Source organism: Mustelus asterias, chromosome 9 (assembly GCF_964213995.1).
Source record: "Mustelus asterias chromosome 9, sMusAst1.hap1.1, whole genome shotgun sequence".
Taxonomy (NCBI): Eukaryota; Metazoa; Chordata; class Chondrichthyes; order Carcharhiniformes; family Triakidae; genus Mustelus; species Mustelus asterias.
In genome coordinates this window covers 133,394,534-133,419,639 of record NC_135809.1, presented here as the reverse complement: position 1 = coordinate 133,419,639, position 25,106 = coordinate 133,394,534, and the positions used below count along the sequence as shown (strand labels likewise).

Genomic DNA, 25,106 nt, shown 5'->3' with positions numbered 1-25,106 from the left:
TAATCTTTTAAAATCTGGCTCATTGTACTTCCTATTATGTATTTCACCCTCTCTCTCCTTTTTTGCACATTCCCTCCCTCACTGTTTCCCTCTACCAAGCTTTCTGTTGCACTTTTCCTCCCCATGCCACCTGTATTTTTTTGCTGTTCAGCCCTTTGTCTCATGAGACTAAAGATTGGGCATGCACACTGTATTCCAAAAGTTTGGTGTACATCTTCTTTCCTGAGCAGATTTGCGCAAGAGTTCTGTAATGTATCCTGTTTTGTGCGCTAATTATACTTACAGGGCTTTATGCGCATCTGAAAGAGTTAAAAACATGACCCAGTTCAGAAACACTAAACTGTGCTGAGGGAAGCAATTGCTGTTGTCTGTTGTAGCGTCTTCGAAGAGCCATGGGCATTCTCGATCTCGTAGAAAACAGCGGAGCCTAATTCTAAACCCATTGTCAAGCATTTAAATTGTGTTGGATTCTAGATTTAAAAGTATTCTACCCTTCGAAAATAGCCAACCATAAAACTGTTTTTCAGATTTGTAAATTACAGTTCATGCTGATGTGCAACTGCAGGTTAAAGTCCAACAGGTTTATTTGGTAGCACGAGCTTTCGGAGCGCTGTCCCTTCATCAGGTGAGTCACTCACCCACCTGATGAAGGGGCAGCGCTCCAAAAGCTCGTGCTACCAAATAAACCTGTTGGACTTTAACCTGGTGTTGTGAGACTTCTTACTGTGCCCACCCCAGTCCAATGCCGGCATCTCCACATCACGATGTACAACTGGGCTTTCAAAAGGGCGTCACCAGGGTGCCCCAGATTAATGAACATGAATGTGGAGTCATGGGACAAATGGCAGAATGGATTGTTAGCTGACTTCAAGACAGAGAATGGGAGTAAAGGTTAGTTATTCGGGATGCCAGAGGGTGGGAAGTGGTGTTCCACAAGGATCAGTGCAGTTCACAATTTACATTAACGATTTGGACTTTGGAATCAAAAATACGATTTTTAAATTTGCAATTACACCAAATTGTGAGGCATAGTCAATAATGCGGGGAAGGCAGCAGATTTCAGGAGGGCATAATAAAGTAACAGAATGGGCAAGTCATTGGTAAATGAAGTTCAACACACAAATGAAGTAGCACATTTTGGAGAAAGAACCAGGGGTTGCTCGTTACTTCGAAGATGCAGGATCTCAGAACAAATATACAAATCTCAAAAAGTTGTGCCATAGGTTTGCAAGGCCATAAAGAGCAAGCAATGGACTTTATTTTTTTGATAGATAGAATTGAAAAGTAGGAAAGTTATGCTAAACCTGCGTCGGTTCTTGGTTGGACCATGCTGAAGAATATTATGGGCAGTTGTGATTGTCACATTAAAAGGATATAAATGCACTGGATAGGAGATGTGCAAGAATGATATCAAAAATGTGTGGAAATACATCGTGGGAAGCGATCGACAGGCTGGGTGACTTTTCTCTTGAAAAAATATGAGTGACTTAACAGATCTTTAAAATCTTTTGATACAGAGAATATTTGCACTTGGATTTGATTTGATTTATTATTGTCATGTATTAGTGTACGCTGAAAAGTATTGTTTCTTGCGCACCAGACAGACAAAGCATACCGTTCATAAAGAAGGAAAGGAGAGGGTGCAGAATGTAGTGTTACAGTCATAGCTAGGGTGCAGAAAAAGATCAACTTGGTACGAGGTAGGTCCATTCAAAAGTCTGATGGCGGCAGGGAAGAAGCTGTTCTTGAGTTGGTTGGCACATGACCTCAGACTTTTTCCTGACGAAAGAAGATGGAAGAGAGTATGTCCGGGAATGTGGGAAAAAGCATAACTGGAAGCCATCAATATAAGATGGCCGCCAAGAAATCCAATTGGGAATTCAAGAGAAACCTTTTTACCCAAATAATGGTGAGAATGTGGAACTCACTACCACGAGGTTTGTGTGAAGTGAGTAGTATTGATGTATTTAAGGGGAAACTTGACAAGCATATGAGGGAGAAGAGAATAGATGGTTACCACGATAGATTTAGATGAATAAGGATAGAAGAAGGCCCAAATGGAACAGAAAAACATCAAGGAGAGGTTGGGCTGAATGGCCTGATCTGTATTGTATATGCTATGCAGTAAATAGAGTCGGCCTTCTGTTAATTTAAGTTCTATTGCTATAGCATTGAGAAAGTGGAAACAAAATGCTGTTGAACAAATTAACAACACAGTTTTGTTTCTTTCAGGTTATCAACAAGATGATAAACATCAACATTATGTCGGTCTGCAAGGTAAAACAAATTCATTTCATAACTGCAGAGTTTTAATTATTTACATTGTTTTAAGATGGTTTACACCACATTGATTAAAATAGTGTTGCAAAAGTGCAAGTTTAACATGTTATTAAGTTCATACGTTATTTGGTAATTCATTTTATTTCTCTCAAGTTTTCTCATTTTCCTTTCCGTGATTCGAGCAGGGTATGGCTCTGATAGCAGTATCCACCTAGTTAGTTTTTATGTGTGACTTGCACATTGAATATCAGCGGACTTTTGTGCAGTGCATCTCGCACCCAATAATCAGCCTCCAAAGTGGTGAACGAATCGAACTGCTGGTTGATTTTCACCTTTTTTAAAACTGAAGATAATTACATTTCCTGTGCCATTGTGGCAGCTCAAGTTCTAGAATCATGCACAGAAGGATCCCATTTGGCCCACTCTGGGGGGAGGAGGGAGCAGAGGAGCCCGAGTCTCCAGCTAGTTGCAGTGAATCAGTGCTGGTCAGGGTAGCTTTGTCATGGAGTGGCCTGTCGCATCCAACACACGTGTTCAGTATTGTTCTAAGGCTGTTGGAAAGACCAGTTGCCAAGTGAGTGAGCAAGAAGATGGAAGGGGATTTGGGAAGAGGGGGAGCTGAGTGTGAGTGGGCGGAGGGGCGATTGGGAAGAGGAGGATCTGAGTGAGTATGGGAGTTAGAGGGTTGAGAAGAAGCGTGGGGGAGTGGAGCTTCACTGAGTCTTCTGTCATTGGGCAATATGGAGAACTTGGCGATCATCAAATGAAGAGATTGAATAACATTTTTACAAAGTATTTAAAACTGATTTTCATGTTTAAATGATGTATGTTGATCTGGAATATGCAAAATATAATTATATTTTGAAAATTAGTATGGTCTATTGCTCCTTTGTTTTTGCGGGCGTTGAGTCATTTTAATTTTCATGGGTCTTTTATGACCAACATTGGTACCTATCCCTAAATGCCCTCAAAGACAGGATGTTAAAATGGGGTCAAATTGGGCAATAATTTGTGAAGCACTGTCATGGTGTTTTGTTTCACTTCGCATGTACGTTATACAGCAAGGTCATATTCTTTCAGTTTAGATTTCACCCTGTATTACATGCACTAACTGCATTAACTGCTGAAATGTTGAAGTCACTTTGGTGATTTGATATAAATGTATTGGTCCACGGTCTCAATGGCAATAGAAGGTAAACAAAAGGGAAAACAAATGTTTCTCCCACTAATAATCCCACCCATTTAAAATGGTTTAGAAATGTTTGCATATCTTAAAAAGTGCCACAATTATATCCTTGTCAAAAATTTTTCTGACCTTTCAGTCTTCAGGCAATCTCATCCTTACTATTCCCACTAAGCTGCTGATAGCCCAACTTTCCTTCCTGGTTTCCCTCTCACCCCACTAAGGCTAATTGCCACATTCCTCAGGTTGTCCTTTGACGCTCTGCACCTTTCTCACATTGCTATCTCTTAACCGACGCTCTTAGCACAATTCTCAGCCTTTATCATCACCATTTACGTTCCCTTTGCTTGAAATGATTCGCAAAAGAAGCGAGTGCGACATGAGAAAATACTTTTTCACACACGAGTGGTTCAGGCCTGGGATGCACTGTCTGGAAGCGTGGTGGAGGCAGGTTCAAGCAAGATATTCAAAAGGGCATTAGATGATTACTTGAATAGAAACATTTTGCAGGCTTATGACGAAGAGTAAGGAGACTGGAACTAAGTCCTTATGCCTATCTGGAAAGCTGTTGCGGACACAGTGGGCCACATTTTGGTTTCCTGTGGCATAATATTTCCATAATTCTGATTCTACCTTGGCACCAGATTTTAAACTTGTGTAAGGCAAAACCCATGCGTGAGATTACTAGATTGTTGTGGGCAGCTTTTTTTGTGGTCGGCGATGAGCTCTGCTCCTTTGCGAAAACCTAGGCCAGCAATTCTTATATTATGTGATGAACATCTGATTCATATTAATATTTTTAGAGGTAATGTTCAGTTCTGGGAAGATTGTTGTTCCCTGTCAGGTAACTAAAATGCTAGGCTTTTGGGATTGCCAGAACATCTAAAAGAAAATGGCAGCTCAGAAGGTTACCCATGTTTAGTAGAGTCAGAATAAAAGAGATGTACCCTAAAACAGCAGTTGGGCTTACTAGGCTGGAGAACTGGAGATGTGATGTCCACACAGCTTGCAAAGAAGTGTAGTCCGGAGAGTTGTTTTGTTCTGGGAGTTGAGGCTACCACACTAATTTAAAAACATTCACTGAACCCTGAAAGGCTATGTTGTCATGCAGATGGATGGAGCTCCAGTTCAATTTATTGGCATGTTCTACAGCAGAGGAAGAGGCTCCTTACCAACAAGATGCTGCTGGTAGCAGGCTCCAGGCAGTTAGGTCTCAGAAGAAGTTCTGGGATCTGTTCAGTGCAGTTGATGGATGCAGTTTGGAACTTGTGTGGTTCAGAAAAACTTGGGCACGGTGAGCTTAGTGAAGCAAGTGGTCTGCACAAGGGTTGGAAGTGTGCTGGTGATCTGAGGTGAGAGTGCAGCTTTGTGAATCCTGTGGGCACAGTCTTGGGGAAGAAATTGAACCATCGGGAAGAGAGCAGCTGTTTCGGAAGTTCCAGGTGTACAGCTTTTGAAGGAATTTGGGCGAAATCTTCAAAAGTGAAGATTTGAAATCCTTCCTGAGGGAGACAGTGAGTTAGGGTCATAGAGGTTTACAGCATGGAAACAGGCCCTTTGGCCCAACTTGTCCATGCTGCCCCCTTTTTTAACTCCTAAGCTAGTCCCAATTGCCCGCGTTTGGCCCATATCCCTCTCTACCCATCTTACCCATGTAACTGTCTAAACTATTTTTAAAAGACCGAATTGTACCCACCTCTACTACTACCTCTGGCAGATCGTTCCAGACACTCACTACCTCTGAGAAAAAATTGCTCCTCTGAACCTTTTTGTATCTCTCCCTTCTCACCTTAAACCTATGCCCTCCAGTTTTAGACTTCCCTACCTTTGGGAAAAGATATCGACTATCGAGCTGATCTATGCCCCTCATTATTTTATAGACCTCTATAAGATCACCCCTAAGCCTCCTACACTCCAAAGAAAAAAGTCCCCGTCTATGCAGCTTCTCATAACTCAAACCATCAAGTCCCAGCAGCATCCTAGTAAATCTTTTCTGCACTCTTTCTAGTTTAATATCCCTTCTATAATGGGGTGACCAGAACTGTGCACAGTATTCCAAGTGTGGTCTTACCAATGTCTTGAACAACTTCAAGACGTCCTGACTCCTGTATTCAATGTTCTGACCAATGAAACCAAGCGTGCTGAATGCCGCCTTCACCACTCTCCACCTATGGCTCCACTTTCAAGGAGCTATGAACCTGTACCCCTCGATCTTTGTTCTATAACTCTCCCCAACGCCCTACCATTAACTGAGTAAGTCCTGCCCTGGTTCGATCGACCAAAATGCATCACCTCACATTTATCTAAATTAAACCCCATCTGCCATTTGTCAGCCCACTGGCCCAATTGATCAAGATCCCGTTGCAATCCTAGTTAATGAGATTTGGAGAGAGACTGTAGGATGAGGGGATGAGATGTCACTGACATCTGGGTGGGTTGCTGAGACATCCATAGGATCTGTGTTGGTTACATCTGCCATTTAATGTACAATATGGTGTTTTCGACCACAGTCTGTCTGTTAAATCATACTTGCCTCCTGTTAATTCAGAATCTTGGTGTACAAATATATATATCATACATTATTTTACTTGTATGACTCTATAGTAAATTTTATTTTTGTTGTTTAAAACTGCCATCTTATGGCTTTATTCTTCAGGTGTGTAACTGAGATCTTAAACTTTGTCTATTTTAAACAAAAAATTATTGGTCCATCACTAGATCACAATAATTAGAACAAAAGATGTTTTATAAATTGAAATTACAAAGAACAATACAGCACAGGAACAGGCCCTTCAGCCCTCCAAGCCCGTGCTGCTCCCTGGTCCAAACTAGACCATTCTTTTGTATCCCTCCATTCCCACTCCGTTCATATGGCTATCTAGATAAGTCTTAAAAGTTCCCAGTGTGTCCGCCTCCACCACCTTGCCTGGCAGCACATTCCAGGCCCCCACCACCCTTTGTGTAAAATATGTCCTTCTGATATCTGTGTTAAACCTCCCCCCCTTCACCTTGAACCTATGACCCCTCGTGAACGTCACCACCGACCTGGGGAAAAGCTACCCACCGTTCAACCTATCTATGCCTTTCATAATTTTATACACCTCTATTAAGTCTCCCCGTATCCTCCGTCTTTCCAGTGAGAACAACCCCAGTTTACCCAATCTCTCCTCATAACTAAGCCCCTCCATACCAGGCAACATCCTGGTAAACCTCCTCTGTACTCTCTCCAAAGCCTCCACATCCTTCTGGTAGTGTGGCGACCAGAACTGGACGCAGTATTCCAAATGCGGCCGAACCAACGTTCTATACAACTGCAACATCAGACCCCAACTTTTATACTCTATGCCCCGTCCTATAAAGGCAAGCATGCCATATGCCGCCTTCACCACCTTCTCCACCTGTGACGTCACCTTCAAGGATCTGTGGACTTGCACACCCAGGTCCCTCTGCGTATCTACACCCTTTATGGTTCTGCCATTTATCGTATAGCTCCTCCCTACATTATTTCTACCAAAATGCATCACTTCACATTTATCAGGATTGAACTCCATCTGCCATTTCTTTGCCCAAATTTCCAGCCTATCTATATCCTTCTGTAGCTTCTGACAATGCTCCTCACTATCTGCAAGTCCTGCCAATTTTGTGTCGTCCGCATAAAATTACTGGGAATACCATTGAGAGATCTTTTATTTTATTCATTTGTGGGACATGGGCGTTGCTGGCTAGGCCAACATTTATTGCCCATCCCGAGTTGCCCTTGAGAAGGTGGTGGTGAGCTGCCATCTTGAATCGCTGCAGTCCCCATGCTGTGGGTTGACCCATAATGCTATGAGGGAGGGAATTCCAGGATTTTGATCCAGCGATGGTGAAGGAACGGCTATATGTTTCCAAGTGCGGATGGTGAGTGGCTTGGCGAGGAACTTGCAGGTGGTGGTGTTCCAATGATGAGCCAAGCTGGTTGCTTAATCATCATCATTACTCTGAAGCACTGTTGAGCTCTTTGGCTTGGATCTTTGGCTACCAAATCTGTTGGTTCATTGACTTAGTTTCAAATTTCCATTGCCAAATGTGTCACTTTGGAGGGACACCAACTCATGACCTGCTTTAACTTCTGTATCAAGCCCAGTAAGAGGATAGTTACCAGTAAGTCATTAGACAGCTGACTATGATGAATTTGAATCCTTACCATAAAGAATTCCGATGCCAGGCAGTCGTCATGGGTGGCACGCTGTGCAGCACAACCCAAGATGTGGCCATCATTTTTCTGGGCACACCATTGACATGCATTACACTTCAACAACTGGTTCCACCCTTCTGCAACCTAAACATGGTCGACACCAAATACTGTATTTATCCAGCTCTAGATAATATCCTCTGGTATTTGTCACCTAATTTTTTCCCCTTAACTTTATGATACTCTCCCACCTTTAGTGTCATTGAAAGACTTCTCCAGCCATCTTGATGCTCTGCATATCCAAATCAAATGCTTCATAGGCCTGGCAGTGCCGAGTTCCCACTATGAAGCTAGCCACTGACCTCCCCCTGCCCACGCCAATCCCGTTCAAGAGTAATCGATGACAGCTTAATCAAAGTTCTTTACTAGGTGCATTTATTTGCACCAAAAGCACCTCCACATGTTGTACTAGATCTCTTTCAATGCCTGACAAAAACCCTTCCATTGGAAGTTTGAGTTCTAACCCACAACTGAACTGTTAACATGTCATGTTTGCCGCAAGCTTTACAAGCAATGTTAACTGCGTTTCACTGGAGCTTTACAGAATCTTGTACAAAGCCACAACCTGTCGACATATTCCTCTTGAGGGCAGAATGCAACCTGTTATTTTCTGATGCAGCCTATAGGCCTCCAAAGCATTTTTATGCTTCAGCAACCTGAAGAACTGCCTTAATAGTCACTGATATTAATCAAGGTTCCTCAGTACAGTTGTTGGCCACTGTTTTCAACATCTGGGTGTGGCAACTATTTTGCATATTGCAAGGTCTCATGAACCAGAAGTGAGATGACTAACTAGTTAGTTCTAATTGCATTCATATGAAGTATATGAAATGATTGCAGATTTCTTGAAGTAATGCCTTGACTCTTTTATGTGTGTCTGCAAAGACAGATATCTCAATTTGAGCATGTCAGTAAAAGGGTGGTGCATCCCACAGTGTAACACTTCCAAAATACTACAAGTTTCATCCAAGATTACTTGGCCCAGTTCCGGAACTGGCTTTCAACTCGGGAGGGGGAGGGGGGCAGGGTGGGGGTCGGGGGGGTGGGGGTGGGGGTGAGATCTGTTGACAGTCAAACGGACATCTGATAAGTGGGAGGCTTTCAAAAGTGTGTTAACCAAGGTTCATGGTAAGTACATAGAGTGAAGGGCAAGGCTGGTAGCAGTAGGGAACCCTGGATGACTCGGGATATTGAGGCCCTGGTCAAGAAGAAGGAGGCATATGACATGCATAGGCAGCTGGGATCCAGTGGATCCCTTTAAGAATATAGAGGGTCCCAGTGGTTGTGCCCCTTAAGAATAAGTACTCTTGTTTGAGTGCTGTTGGGGGGGCAGCCCACTTGGGGGAAGCAGCAGTGGTCGTGCCTCCTGTGCGGAGTCCAGCCCTTTGGGAAAAAAATGGTAAGGAGTAGGAAGGCAATGGTGATTGGGGACTCCACAGTGAGGGGGTCAGACAGGCGTTTCTGTGGAAGAAGTCGAGAAACGCGAATAGTGGGTTGCCTCCCTGGAGCCGGGATCAGGGATGTTTCCGACAGGGTCCAAGAAATCCTTAAGTGGGAGGGAGAGGAGCCAGAGGCCGTGGTGCATACTGGTACTGCCGACGTAGGCAGGAAATGGGAAGGGGTTATGAAAGAGAATATAGAGAGTTAGGTAGGGAGTTAAGTAAAAGGAACGCTAAGGTAGTAATCCCAGGATTGCTGCCTGTGCCACGAGACAGTGAGGGAAGGAATGGAATAAGGTGGAGGATGAATGAGTGGCTGAGGGATTGGAGCAGGGGGCAGGGATTCGGGTTCCTGGATCATTGGGACCTCTTTAGGGGCAGGTGCGACCTGTACAGGAAGGACGGGTTTCACTTAAATCCCAGGGGGACCAATATTCTGGCGGGAAGGTTTGCTAAGGCTACTGGGGACCGTTTAAACTAGAATGGTTGGGGGGTGGGAATCAAAATGTGGTGACTGGGAGAGAGGAGGTTGGAGTAAACATAAGAGGGGCTGGTCGGCAGTGTGAGGGGGAGGATAAGCAGGGGAAGGGGAGCTCTCAGACCGAAGGGTTGAGGTGTGTTTATTTTAACGCAATGAGTATAGTGAACAAAATGGATGATCTTAGAGCGTGGATCGCTGCTTGGAAGTGTGATGTGGTGGCCATTACAGAGACTTGGTTATCTCAGCGTCAGGACTGGGTACTTCAAGTGCCGGGTTTCAGATGTTTCAGGAGGGACAGGGAAGGAGGCAAAAGAGATGGGGGAGTGGCACTGTTGATCAGGGATAGTGTCACGGCTGTAGAAAAGATGGATGCCACGGAAGGATTGTCTACAGAATCTGTGGGTGGAGGTTAGGAACAGGAAGGGGTCGGTAACTTTACTGGGTGTTTTCTATAGGCCACCCAATAGTAGCAGGGATGTGGAGGAGCAGATTGGGAAGCAGATCCTGGAGAGATGTGATAATAACAGAGTGGTCGTGATGGGAGATTTTAATTTCCCAAATATCGATTGGAATATCCCTAGGGTAAGGGGTTTAGATGGAGAGGAGTTTGTTCGGTGTGTTCAGGAGAGCTTCCTGACACAGTATGTGGATAAGCCTACAAGAGGAGAGGCTGTGCTTGATTTGATATTAGGGAATGAACCTGGGCAGGTGTCAGATCTATCAGTGGGAGAGCATTTTGGGGATAGTAATCATAACTCTATCTCCTTTACACTAGCATTGGAGAGAGATAGGATCAGCTGAGCTAGGAAAGTGTTATCTGGAGTAAGGGCAACTATGATGCTATTAGGCAGGAAATTAGAGGCATAAATTGGAAGGAGGTTTTCTCAGGGAAATGTACGGAAGAAATGTGGCAAATTTTCAAGAAAAATTTGTCTGGAGCTCTGTACGGCAATGTTCCGATGTGACAGGGGAGTTATGGTAGGTTACAGGAACCGTGGTGCATGAAAGCTGTAACGGATTTAGTCAGGAAGAAAAGAAAAGCCTACAAAAGGTTCAGGGAGCTAGGTAATGTTAGAAATCTAGAAGAGTATACGACTAGTAGGAAGGAACTAAAGAGGGAAATTAGAAGAGCCAGGAGGGGACATGAGAAGGCCTTGGCAGACAGGATAAAGGAAAACCCCAAGGCATTCGACAAGTATGTGAAGAACAAGAGGATAAGATGTGAAGGAGTAGGACCTATCAAATGTGACGGTGGGAAAGTCTGTATTGAACTGGTTGAAATAGCAGAGGTACTCAATGAATACTTTGCTTCAGTATTCACAGTGGAAAAGGATCTTGGTAGTTGCAGTGCAGACTTGCAGTGGACTGAGAAGATTGAGCATGTGGGCATTAGGAAAGAGGATGTGTTGGAGCTGTTGAAAAGCATCAAGTTAGATAAATCGCCGGGACTGGATGGGATGTATCCCAGGTTACTGTGGGAGGCGAGGGAAGAGATTGCTGATCCTCTGGCGATGATCTTTGCATCGTCAATGGAGACGGGAGAGATTCCGGAGGATTGGAGGATGGCGGATGTGGTTCCGTTATTCAAGAAAGGGAGAAGAGATAGCCCAGGAAATTATAGACCGGTGAGTCTAACCTCAGTGGTAGGTAAGTTGATGAAGAAGATCCTGAGAGGCAGGATTTATGAACATTTGGAAAGGAATAGTATGATTAGAAGTAGCCAGCACGGCTTTGTTCGAGGCAGATCATGCCTTACGAGTCTGATTGAGTTTTTCGAAGATGTGACTAGACACTTAGACGGGGAAGAGCGGTAGATGTGGTTTATATGGATTTCAGTAAGGCGTTTGATAAGGTGCCCCATGCAAGGCTTATGGAGAAAGTGAAGGGGCATGGGATACAAGGGGACGTTGCTTTGTGGATTCAGAACTGGCTTGCCCACAGAAGGCAAAGAGTAGTTGTGGATGGGTCTTTTTCAGAGTGGAGGTCAGTCACCAGTGGGGTGCCCCAGGGATCTGTTCTGGGACCTTTGCTCTTTGTGATTTTTATAAATGACCTGGATGAGGAAGTGGAAGGATGGATTGGCAAGTTTGCTGATGACACAAAGGTTGGAGGTGTTGTGGATAGTGTTGAGGGATGTCAGCAATTGCAACGAGACATAGATAAGATGCAAGACTGGGCGGAGAAGTGGCAGATGGACTTCAACCCAGATAAGTGTGTGGTGGTTCCTTTTGGCAGGTCGAATAGGATGGAAGAATACAATATTAAGGGTAAGATGCTTGGCAGTGTGGAAGAACAGAGGGATCTTGGGGTCCAGGTTCATAGGACGCTCAAAGCAGTGTCGCAGGTAAAGGCTGTGGTTAAGAAGGCGTATGGAATACTGGCCTTCATCAATGGAGGGATTGAGTTTAGAAATCGGGAGATAATGCTGCAGCTGTATAGGACCCTGGTCAGACCCCACCTGGAGTACTGTGCCCAGTTCTGGTCGCCTCATTACAGAAAGGATGTGAAAGCCATAGAACGGGTGCAGAGGAGATTTACGAGGATGTTGCTGGGATTAAGTGGTATGCCTTATGAGGATAGGTTGAGAGAACTAGGTCTATTCTCCTTGGAGAGGTGAAGGATGAGAGGTGACCTGATAGAGGTGTATAAGATGTTGAGAGGTATTGATAGAGTGGATTCTCAGAGGCTTTTACCCAGGGCTGAAATGGTTGTCACGAGAGGCCACAAGTTTAGGGTGCTGGGGAGTAGGTATAGAGGAGATGTTGGGGGTAAGTTTTTCACTCAGAGGGTGGTGGGTGTGTGGAATCGGCTGCCGGTAGTGGTGGTGGAAGCGGATTCGATTGAGTCTTTTAAGAGACTTTTGGATCGGTTCATTGAGGTTAATAAGATAGAGGGTTATAGATGAGCCTAGAAGGTAAGGAAATTGTTCGGCGTAACTTGTGGGCCGAAGGGCCAGTTTGTGCTGTAGCTTTTCTATGTTCTATACGAAAGTGTCCAGAGGGACATTTCTTTCAGGCTGGTGAGTGCCTGCAATGAGCTGCCAGAGGTGATTGTAGAGGCAGGTACAATTTTGTCTTTTAAAAAGCAGTCACATGGGTAAGATGGGTATAGAGGGATATGGGCCAAACGCGGGCAATTGGGACTTGCTTAATGTTTAAAAATTGGGCAGCGTGTACAAGTTGGGCCGAAGGGGCTGTTTCCATGTTGTAAACCTCTATGACTCTTGTTGTGGGAAATGTACCACTGAGTTAGGCTTGACGGTTTCAAGAATACAGTTTTATTTTAACGAAGCTTCGTGGAGAAAAGGCACTAACAAGCAGCATTTTGCCTTACTTTTGAGCAAAAAGCTCTGTTTGCTGGGCAATGTGCCACCTTACCCTATGACCTCCTTAACTTCCACTCCTAGTTCCATTCTCCCATCTCCTATTCTTCCATATCAACTCACCTTTACCATGGTTGCCCACCAGAGTCGCTTGGCAACAGTGCAGTGTCATGGCATTTTAGCCTAAACTCTGATTGATAGAACAAGGATTAGGTAGCAATGAGGCAGAAGCCTGATCCAACATTCAAGGGGCAATGGGCACTAGAAAGGGATGTAGTAATCTGCAACAGGAAGAAAGATACCCAGGAGAAGGAGGTAACAAGTCCAAGAGCAGGCAGCAGGAAAAGGCCAAATACAATCTGCAACATTAAAACTGAAATTGAAATAAAAGGTGCCTCTAGCGTCAGAGAACAGATGTGGGACCATTGAGAGCAACAACATTAACAAGTGATGACAGAGCTGAAATGTATGTAATGGCAAATGTCGGAAGCATTTTGAAATATAACAAACCTGTGACAATGGAAGTGCATGCTTTGGTTTTAAAAGTACAAATATGGATGGCACAGCAATCAATTTGAGTTTATTTTTCCAAAATTAAAACATCCCTAAGTTTCTAGCAAGTTGTAACCGAGTTCTTTCACCATTCTATTGACTTTGTAATTGATTTATAATATTTCCCAAATATACTTGAGATTTTTCGATAGGGTAAAATAGTGGTAGCAAATGAATTCATAATTCAGAGGACTAAAAACCAGGAGGTGCAAGTGCAAATTGCATCATGGCAATTGGCAAATTCAAATTTAGTTAATTAAATAACTAGTAAGCGTGAAATATGTAACTACTGTTTTGTGGTTTAGAAATCCAGCTGGTTCACTGATGCCTTTATGGGAAGGAAACCTGCTGTCCTTAGCTGGCCTGGCCTTCTGTGATTCCCGAGTGACAGCAATGTGGTTCTCTCTCAACCGCCCTCTCGAAACGCCTAGCAAACCACTGTCGTATTTAAACTGCTAGGGAAAATGATACTCCACATGGGCTTACAGCAGTGCAGGAAGGTGGTTCACCATCACCTTTTCGAAGGCAATTGGGGATGGGCAGTAAATGCTGAGAAGCCGATATTCCACAAATGGAGGAAATAAAATTGCAAAGAAATGCTGCCATTTTCACTAACTTTGGCAACGGGTTTATCCAACAGTTTGTGAAGAGGAAACTTAAGATGAGCAATAATTAAAATATCATCAACTTTCTTATTAAAAGTCAACAGACACATTTCCTCACTGATGAAACACTTTAAAAAAAAAAAAAATTCCTGTTTTAATTGTGAGCAATTTTCTGCCTTGAAATTAATCCCAAAAGATTCCAGTTCCTTTTCGGAGGTATTTGGGTTTTGCGGAATGGAGAGATTTTAAAGTAACTGATGTTCTATCCACTCTGGTTTCCCAGTTATGTTTTGATTCTATGGCTGCCTCGTAGCTGAAACAAAAGCTTTGGGCCTTTAGTTACGGAATTTAGAAGTTCAAAACCTCGTTTTATAAAAGTAATCCCTTCACAATCCTTCTATAGTGGGGTTGCTCTTGTTGGTTGGATAGAGAAGTTGACTAAGTGCTCCAGGAAGGCAATTCGGTGCTTGGATGGGCGTTACCTGTAAGAATCTCCACAAAATAGGGAATGGTGCTTTTTCAATTGAGCAACGATGGAGGCTAAATTGTGCCACAAACTGGACCACCTTAAATAAAGCCATATAAAGGGTGAAAAAACTATCTTAAAATCCTGCTTTAATTGGCTAAATGAAGAGATGTATCTGTATTTCAGTATGCTTTAATTACCACTACCTCTTTTGCAGACTAATCAAATAACATACATTTACACACATGGGTGTCTGGATATTTTTATTTTGCTGTGTTTTGTTCTTCATTTTGCAGTTACACATTAGCTGCAGTATGTTTTTCTTTATTCACTTCCGGGATGTGAGCATTGCTGGTGAGGCCCATCCTTAATTGCCCTTGAGAAGGTGGTCGTGAACTGCCTTTGAGCAGTCCATGTATTTTGGAGTTCTGTCAGGGAGGAAGTTCCAGGATTTTTGTCCCGGAAACAGTTTAAGGAATGGTGACAGTTCCAAGTCAGGATGGTGTTTGCCTTGGAGGGGAACCTGCAGGTGGTGGTGTTCCCATGCATCTTCTGCGCTTGTAGGAGATCACAGGTTTGGAGGGTGCTGTCGAAGGAGCCATGGCGAGTTGCTGCAGTGCACCTTGTGGATAGTACCCAATGCTGCCACTTGTGGTGATGGAAGGAGTGAATATTCAAGGTGATGGTTGGGGTGCTAATTAAGCAGGCTGCTGTAGATGGTGTCAAGCCTCTTGTTACAAGGAGTTAAATATACTGACATTTCAACCCATTTTATCTTGTTCTTTGAGAAAATTAACCCTGCCATACTCGCCATCGGGCTGACAGTCTATTTCAGTTGTAGATCATCTGTGTAAGTTTTATGCCCTTGGAGAATTGAAGGGGTTTGTGGGGAGCGGACTAAAGTTAAAGTTTGATCTTTCTTTCTTGTCTCCTACCTCTTTCCCTTTCTCTTCCCGCTCGCTTTCTCTGATTAAAGCAGTTGTTTTAAGGATTTGATAGTCCATTAAAATCTGGTTGTGTGAAGGGACAAGTGGAAATAGTCGAGAGCTTCAAGTTCTAAGTGTCCAGATCATCATCAACCTGCCCTGGCCCCTCCATGCCATCGCTATAGTTAAGAAAGCCCACTAAAGCCTCTACTTTCTCAGGAGGCGAAGGAAATTTGGCATGTCCACCATGACACACACTCCAACTTTTACAGATGCACCATAGAAAGCATTCTTTCTGGTTGTATCACAGCTTCTGCTCTGTCCAAGACCGCAAGGAACTACAAAGGGTCACGAACAAAGCCCTGTCCATCATGCAAACCAGCCTCCCATCCATTGATTCTTTCTACTTCCCACCGCCGCAGAAAAGCCGCCAGCATAATCAAGGACTCCATGCACCCCGGACACACACTTCCACCTTCTTCCATCGTGAAAAAGGTACAAAAGTCTGAGGACACATCCCAGTCGACTCAAGGTCGTCTTCTTCCCTGCTGCCATCAGACTTTTGAGTGGACCTACCTCGTATTAAGTTGATCTTTCTCTACACTCTAGCTATGATGTAACACTACATTCTGCACTCTCTCCTTTGCTTCTCTATGAACGGTATGCTTTGCCTGAATAGCGCACAAGAAACAATACTTTTCACTGTATGCTAATACATGTGACAATAAATCAAATCAAATATTTTACTCTATCAAGAGAACATGGTGCAAAAAAATTGGAAAGAATGAATTTTTATTAGTTTGGTGTTTATCAATAACCATGAGGATTGTAAATTAATATTATAAATTTATTAATCACATGCTTGAAATAAATGCATTTGTCCACTGGTATATTCTTATAGGGTTGAATGTTGACTAAATGACTCCATTGTGCAAGCTAATTACATTGAGTGGGTGGACAGACAGCTTTCTTGCCGCTTCCTTTGGTTTATCTCTGGCTCGAGGTGCTTCAAAGGTTGGCTTGTGTCACAATTATACAGGTGTAGAGCCAGGGTGCTCCCAGCATCACCTGGTTCATATACTCTTTAATGGTTTGGTTCCCCACTGTTCTATAAGCATGTTTATATGGAGTGCACTGAACTGACAAGTAAAATGACAGATTACAAAAATAATTAAATTGAAAGAAATGTTAAAATAGCAAGCTGAAAGAAGTTTGCTGAGTGTAGCTATCAAGCTGCAGCCTCCTCTGTAAGGGAGTGATTGTTAATTATATATCTGATTTTCTGAATGCAGCATAAGCCTGCAAAACTCAAGAATTTCACAGTAATTAGTGCTTAGTCTATCATGCTGACTCTTCAACCTATCCTGGGTTGAGAAAGACTCAAAAGTGGCATGCAGAGCAGTTCATCTTGAAGCATCCAATTCGTAAGGGGTCTGAGAGATCAAATTTCTATGGTCCAAAAACAGGTTGTTTTGAATGTGAGGTTTTATAAGATGGTTATGTTTTAAACAGTCTCTTTAATTTACGGTAAAATGGAGTAATGAAGAGGGTCATGTGTTAGTTCTGTCCAATGACAAGCCTGGGTGGCCTGGTTACCAACAGGACTGGGGGCCTAGATCGAGTGTTAGAACATAAGAACATAAGAAATAGGAGCAGGAGTAGGCCATCTGGCCCTTCGAGCCTGCCCCGCCATTCAACAAGATCATGGCTGATCTGAAGCGAATCAGTTCCACTTACCTGCCTGCTCCCCATATCCCCTAATTCCCTTATCGATCAGAAAACTATCTACCTGTGATTTAAACATATTCAACGAGGTAGCCTCCACCACTTCAATGGGCAGAGAATTCCAGAGATTCACTACCCTCTGAGAGAAGAAGTTCCCCCTCAACTCTGTTCTGAACCGGCCCCCCCTTATTTTGAGGCTGTGCCCTCTAGTTCTGGTTTCCCTTCTAAGTGGAAAGAATCTCTCCACCTCTACCCTATCCAGCCCCTTCATTATCTTATATGTCTCTATAAGATCACCCCTCATCCTTCTAAACTCCAACGAGTACAGACCCAATCTGTTTAATTTCTTCTCATAAGCTACACCCCTCATCTCCGGTATCAACCTGGTGAACCTTCTCTGCACTCCCTCCAAGGCCAATATATCCTTTCGCAAATAAGGGGACCAAAACTGCACACAGTACTCCAGTTGCGGCCTCGCCAGTGCCTTGTACAGTTGCAGCAAGACCTCCCTGCTTTTATATTCTATCCCTCTCGTGATAAAGGCCAACATTCCATTCGCCTTCTTGATCACCTGCTGCACCTACAGACTGAGTTTTTGCGATTCGTGCACAAGGACCCCAGGTCCCTCTGCACAGTCGCACGATGTAATTTTTCTCCATTTAAATAATATTCCAATATACTATTATTTCTTCCAAAGTGGATAACCTCACATTTGCTAACGTTATATTCCATCTGCCAGATCCTCGCCCACTCGCTCAGCCTATCCAAATCTCTCTGCAGACTTTCCGCGTCCTCCACGCAATTCGCTTTCCCACTCACCTTCGTGTCATCAGCAAACTTGAATACCCTCGATTCAGTCCCCTCCTCCAGATCATCTATGTAAATGGTAAACAATTGAGGCCCCAGCACCGATCCCTGCGGCACGCCACTGGTGTTATTGACAATCGTGTGCCAGGTTTAGCACTGGAAGAAAAAAGGCAGAAGCAAAATTCTTATTGCGGACTTCTGTCTCAGAGACTTTGAATCAGAGCAGAGAGAGTGACTGCTGGAGAGACAGAGATGACAGTGGCTGTAGGGAAAGGCTACTTTGTGTTAGCTTCCAGGCAGAATGCTGGTGGCAACTGGTTCTCTGATCAAAGAGATGGAACTGGCAGGAATTTAAGAACTCTGAAAGTTTTATCACGGCTGGAGGAAAGAATCATCAGGGTGAACTGTGCTGCTGTTCAGGATTATTCGCAACATGGTCTCTGGACATTATGATTGGTGAAACGGGGAAACAAGCCAATTTGAAGCTGGGAGTAAGTTTGGACTGGGTTCCGTGAAGAGCATGATGTCATGTATAAACGTAGCATTGATTCTCTGTTGTATAAGAAAACTAGTGGTGGATGTTTTCTCTGTGGATGGTGTCTCGAGTACCTACTAAGTAATGTTTATCAGTGTTGCTTTTCATTTGTTACTGTTAAAGTCTTAAAACGTGAAATATTTTGGTGTAATTTCTTTAAGTTGGTCACTGGGAATTCAAATATATTTTTAAAAAGTTATTGGCCTCTATGGGGATCGAACAAGGTAAGGATAGTAAACCGACACTCGTTAAGAAAGCCCACCAATGCCTCTACTTAGAAGACTAAGGAAATTTGGTATGTCCACTACGACTCTCTCCAACTTTTACAGATGCACCATAGAAAGCATACAACCAGAAAGAATCACAACTTGGTTTGGCTCCTGCTCTGTCCTCAAAACTGGTGGCCCGCAAGGCCATGTCCTCAGCCCCTTATTATATTCCTTATACACCTTTGACTGTGTGGCCAAATTCCCCTCCAACTCCATTTTCAAGTTTGCTGACGACGCCACTGTCATGGGTCGGATCTCAACCAAATGAGACGGAATCTGGTGAAATGGTGCGATGACAATCTCACCCTCAATGTCAGTAAAACGAAGGAGATAGTCATCGACTTCAGGAAGTGTATTGGAGGACATGCCTCTGTCTACATCAATGGGGATGAAGTGGAATGTCAAGAACGTCAAGTTTCTAGGTATGCATATCACCATCAACCTGTCCTGGTCCCACCAATGCCTCTACTTTCTCAGGAGGCTAAGGAAATTAAGCATACCTGTTACAACTCTCTCCAAGTTTTATAGATGCATTATAGAAAGCATCTTTTCCGGATATATCACAGCTTGGTATGGCTCCTGCTCTGTCCAAGACTGTAAGAAACTACAAAGGGTTGTGAATGTAGCCCAATCCATCACACAAACCAGCCTCCCATCCATTGACTCCATCTACATTTCCCGCTGCCTTGGAAAAGCAGCCAGTATAATTACGCACCCCGGACATACACTCTTCCACCTTCTTCCGTTGGGAAAAAGATACAAAAGTCTGGGATCATATGCCAACTCAGACTTTTGAATGGACCTACCTTGTATTAAGTTGATCTTTCTCTAACCCTAGCTGTGACTGTAACATTGGATTCTGCGCACTCTCGTTTCCTTCTCCCCTATTAACTCTATGAACGGTATGCTTTGTATAGCGTGCAAGAAACAATACTTTTCACTGTATACTAATACATGTAACAATAATAAATCAAATCAAAAGGTACATGCAGGTCAATGCCCTTTTTGGTCCTAAAACATTTATTTCTGTTTACGTAAAGTGATGAATCAGAGCATGCTTCCTGCAACAATATAAACCCAATTTCTTAAGACCGAGATGAGGAGGAATTTCTTCTTTCAGAGGATAGTGAATCTGTGGAATTCTTTACTGCAGAGGGCTATAGAGGCTGGGTCGTTAGGTATGTTCAAGGCTGAGATGGACAGATTTTTAATCAGTAAAGGAGCAAAGGGTTATGGAGCTAAGATGGGGAGGTGGGCAATGACTGGGCAATTTCTTTGCCCAGTAGGTGGCATCTTTGGAACGTGAGGGTGGGAAATCCCAGGGGGAAGTGTCGTTATTTAGAAAAGGGAGGGGCAACATTTGCAGTAACTGTTTTCATTATTAGCTATATAAGCTAATCCTTAAGATGAACATCTGGAGAGAAATTAAATTTTGTTTTACTTTCTCCAAGATGAATGAAGCAACCTGCAACTGTGTGAATATGAGAGGCAGAGAACACTAGTGCAGATCAGTGTGGTGATACTGACTTTTAAAGTAAAACGAGGCCCTTTTTCATAAAACCATAAGACGCAGGAGTAGAAGTAAACCATTCGGCCCATCGAGTCTGCTCCACCATTTAATGAGATCTGCAATGATAATCCTCAACTCCACCTTCCCGTCTTAGCTCCATAACCCTTTATTCCTTTACTGATTAAAAATCTGTCCATCTCAGCCATGAACATTCCCAATGACCCAGCCTCTATAGCCCTCTGCGGTAATAAATTCCCCATCCTCGGAGAAGAAATTCCTCCTCATTTCTGTCTTAAATGGGCGACCCCTTACTCTGACACTCTCCCACAAGGGGAAATGACCTCTCAGCATCTACCCTATCAAGCCTCTTGAGAATCCTATGTCTCAATAAGGTTGCCTCTTTTTCTAAACTCCAATGAGTACAGGCCCAACCTACTCAACCTCTCCTCATAAGAAAATTCCTCAATTCCCAGTATCAACCTAGTGAACCTTTTCTGGACTGCCTCCAATGTCAGTGTATCTTTCCTTCGATAAAGGGACAAAAATTGTTCACAGTATTCCAGGTGCGGTCTAACTAGTGCCTTGTATACTTTTACCAAGACTTCCCTATTTTTATACTCCATTCCCTGTGAAATGAAGGCCAATATTCCATTACTTTCCCAATTACCTGCTGAATTTGCATGCATACCTTTTGTGATTCATGCACGAGGACCCCAAATCGCTCTGAGCTGCTTCAACAGTTAAAAGTGTAATTGATTTTTAAAGGACATTTTGAAATAGATTGAAATTAATTGAAAACTGCATTCTGTTCAGTAACATATTTCATAAACTAGGACTCATTGGTACCAACGACATAGGTAGGAGAAGGGACGGGGATTTAAAACAGGAATTTCGGGAGCTGGGCTGGAAGCTGAGAGCAAAGACAAAACATGTGGTCATCTCTGGTACGCTACCGGTGCCACGTGATAGCGAGTTGAGGAACAGGGAGAGAGTGCACTTAAACATGTGGTTGCAGGGATGGTGCAGGAGGGAGGGTTTCAGATACGTGGATAATTGGAACACGTTCTGGGGAAGGTGGGACCTCTACAAACAGGACGGGGTGCACCTGAACCAGAGGGGCACCAATATCCTGGGAGGGAAATTTGCTACGGCTCTTCAGGGGGATTTAAACTAATTTGTCAGGGGAGTGGGAAAAGGAGTTGTAGTCCGGAAGTCAGTGTTGAGGGTGGTGAGGTATTGGGGAAGGTATCAAGGTCAAGGGTGGGTACCGGTAGACAGGAAGGTGGGTTGAAGTGTGTCTACTTCAATGCAAGGAGCATCCGGAACAAGGTGGATGAACTTGGGGCGTGGATTGCTACTTGGGACTACGATGTTGTGGCCATTACGGAGATGTGGGTAGAACAAGGACAGGAATGGTTGTTGGACGTTCCGGGGTATAGATGTTTCAGTAAGTGTAGGGAAGCTGGTAAAAGAGGTGGAGGAGTAGCATTGTTAATCAAGGATAGTTTAACGGCTGCGGAAAAGCACTTTGAGGGGGATATGCACACTGAGGTAATATGGGCTGCAGTTAGAAACAGGAAAGGAGCGGTCACGTTGTTAGGAGTTTACTATAGGCCCCCAAATAGTAATAGAGATGTGGAGGAAGAAATTGCTAAGCAGATTATGGATACGTGTGGGGGTCACAGGGTAGTTGTCATGGGGGACTTTAACTTTCCAAATATTGATTGGAACCTTTGTAGGTCGAATAGTTTGGATGGGGCACTTTTTGTGCAGTGTGTGCAGGAGGGTTTCCTGACACAATATGTGGATAGGCCGACAAGGGGTGAGGCCACATTGGATTTGGTACTGGGAAATGAACCGGGCCAAGTGTTAGATTTGGTTGTGGGAGAGAACTTTGGAGATAGTGACCACAATTCGGTGTCTTTTGTTATTGCAATGGAGAGGGATAGGGCCGGACGGCAGGGCAAGGCTTACAATTGGGGGAGAGGTAATTATGATGCGATTAGGCAAGAATTAGGGGGCATAAGATGGGAACAGAAACTGTCAGGGAAAGGCACTGATGAAAAGTGGAACTTTTTCAAGGAACAAATACTGGGTGTCCTTGATAGGTATGTCCCTGTCAGGCAGGGAGGAAATGGCCGAGTGAGGGAACCGTGGTTCACAAAAGAGGTGGAATGTCTTGTGAAAAGGAAGAGGGAAGCTTATGTAGGGATGAGGAAACAAGGTTCAGATGGCTCGATTGAGGGTTACAAGTTAGCAAGGAATGAGCTGAAAAAGGGGCTGAGGAGAGCTAGGAGGGGACATGAGAAGTCCTTGGCGGGTCGGATCAAGGAAAACCCCAAGGCTTTTTACTCTTATGTGAGGAATAAAAGAATGACCAGGGTGAGGTTGGGGCCGGTCAAGGACAGTGGTGGGAACTTGTGTATGGAATCAGTAGAGATAGGCGAGGTGATGAATGAATACTTTTCTTCAGTGTTCACCAAGGAGAGGGGCCATGTTTTTCAGGAAGAGAAGGTGTTACAGGCTAATAGGCTGGAGGAAATAGATGTTCGGAGGGAGGATGTATTGGCAGTTTTGAATAAACTGAAGGTCGATAAGTCCCCTGGGCCTGATGAAATGTATCCTAGGATTCTTTGGGAGGCGAGGGATGAGATTGCAGAGCCTTTGGCTTTGATCTTTGGGTCCTCGCTGTCCACGGGGATGGTGCCGGAGGACTGGAGAGTGGCAAATGTTGTTCCTCTGTTTAAGAAAGGGAATAGAAATGACCCTGGTAATTATAGACCGGTTAGTCTGACTTCGGTGGTTGGTAAATTGATGGAAAAGGTCCTTAGGGATGGGATTTACGACCATTTAGAAAGATGCGGATTAATCCGGGATAGTCAGCACGGATTTGTGAAGGGCAAATCGTGCCTCACAAATTTGATAGAATTTTTTGAGGAGGTAACTAGGTGTGTTGATGAAGGTAGGGCGGTTGATGTCATATACATGGATTTTAGTAAGGCGTTTGATAAGGTCCCCCATGGTCGGCTTATGATGAAAGTAAGGAGGTGTGGGATAGAGGGAAAGTTGGCCGATTGGATAGGTAACTGGCTATCTGATCGAAGACAGAGGGTGGTGGTGGATGGAAAATTTTCGGACTGGAGGCAGGTTGCTAGCGGAGTGCCGCAGGGATCGGTGCTTGGTCCCCTGCTCTTTGTGATTTTTATTAATGACTTAGAGGAGGGGGCTGAAGGGTGGATCAGTAAATTTGCTGATGACACCAAGATTGGTGGAGTAGTGGATGAGGTGGAGGGGTGTTGTAGGCTGCAAAGAGACATAGATAGGATGCAAAGCTGGGCTGAAAAAATGGCAAATGGAGTTTAACCCTGATAAATGTGAGGTGATTCATTTTGGTAGGACTAATTTAAATGTGGATTACAGGGTCAAAGGTAGGGTTCTGAAGACTGTGGAGGAACAGAGATCTTGGGGTCCATATCCACAGATCTCTAAAGGTTGCCACTCAAGTGGATAGAGCTGTGAAGAAGGCCTATAGTGTGTTCGCTTTTATTAACAGGGGGTTGGAGTTTAAGAGCCGTGGGGTTATGCTGCAACTGTACAGGACCTTGGTGAGACCGCATTTGGAATATTGCGTGCAGTTCTGGTCACCTCACTATAAGAAGGATGTGGAAGCGCTGGAGAGAGTGCAGAGGAGATTTACCAGGATGCTGCCTGGTTTGGAGTGTCAGTCTTATGAGGAAAGGTTGAGGGAGCTGGGGCTGTTCTCTCTGGAGCGGAGGAGATTGAGGGGAGACTTAATAGAGGTTTATAAAATGATGAAGGGGATAGATCGAGTGAACGTTCAAAGACTATTTCCTCGGGTGGATGGAGCTATTACAAGGGGGCATAACTATAGGGTTCATGGTGGGAGATATAGGAAGGATATCAGAGGTAGGTTCTTCATGCAGAGAGTGGTTGGGGTGTGGAATGGACTGCCTGCAGTGATAGTGGAGTCAGACACTTTAGGAACATTTAAGCGGTTATTGGATAGGCACATGGAGCACACCAGGATGGTAGGGAGTGGGATAGCTTGATCTTGGTTTCAGATGAAGGTCGGCACAACATCGTGGGCCGAAGGGCCTGTTCTGTGCTGTACTGTTCTATGTTCTATGTTCAACTCATGAGCATTTCACTAGTCTCATCTAGACCTTGGTGTGCAGGGGATAATTTCAAAGTTTGTGGATGATATGAAACTTGCAAGTATTGCAAACTGTGATGAGGACAGTGTAGAGCTCCAAAGGACATAGACATGTTGGTGGAGTGGGCAGATAGGTGGCAGATAAAGCTCAATGAGGAGAAGTGTAACATGATACATTTTAGTAGTAAGAACATAGAGACAATATAAAATGAGTACAATTCTTAAGTGAGTGCAGAAGCAGAGGGACCTAGGTGTATATGTGCATAGATCATTGATGATGGCAGGACAGGTGAAGAGAGCAGTTACTAAAGCATATTGTACCCTGGGCTTTATTAATAGGGGCAAGGAGTACACGAGGAGGTTATGCTTAACATATACAAGACACTAGTTAGACCTCAGCTGGAATATTGTGTACAGTTCTGGGTGTCACACTATAGGAAGGATGTGAACGCACTGGAGAGAGTGCAGAAGGTGCTTACAATGTTTGCCAGGATGAGAAACTTCAGTTATGAGAGTAAATTGGAGAGGTTGGGACAATTCTTGAAAAGGTTAAGCGGAGATTTGATGGAGATGTTCAAATTCATGAGGGGGCTAGACA

General features: G+C 44.0%; 1 protein-coding gene across 1 annotated transcript in view; it reads left to right on the top strand.

Annotated features, from left to right (window-relative positions):
- hsd17b12a (hydroxysteroid (17-beta) dehydrogenase 12a) overlaps nucleotides 1-25,106 on the top strand; it is a 169,510-nt gene that overhangs the window by 88,417 nt on the left and 55,987 nt on the right. The window contains exon 6 of the mRNA XM_078221050.1: nucleotides 2,233-2,277. Within this exon, the coding sequence (XP_078077176.1) occupies nucleotides 2,233-2,277 (45 nt within the window). The remainder of the gene's footprint in view (nucleotides 1-2,232; nucleotides 2,278-25,106) is intronic.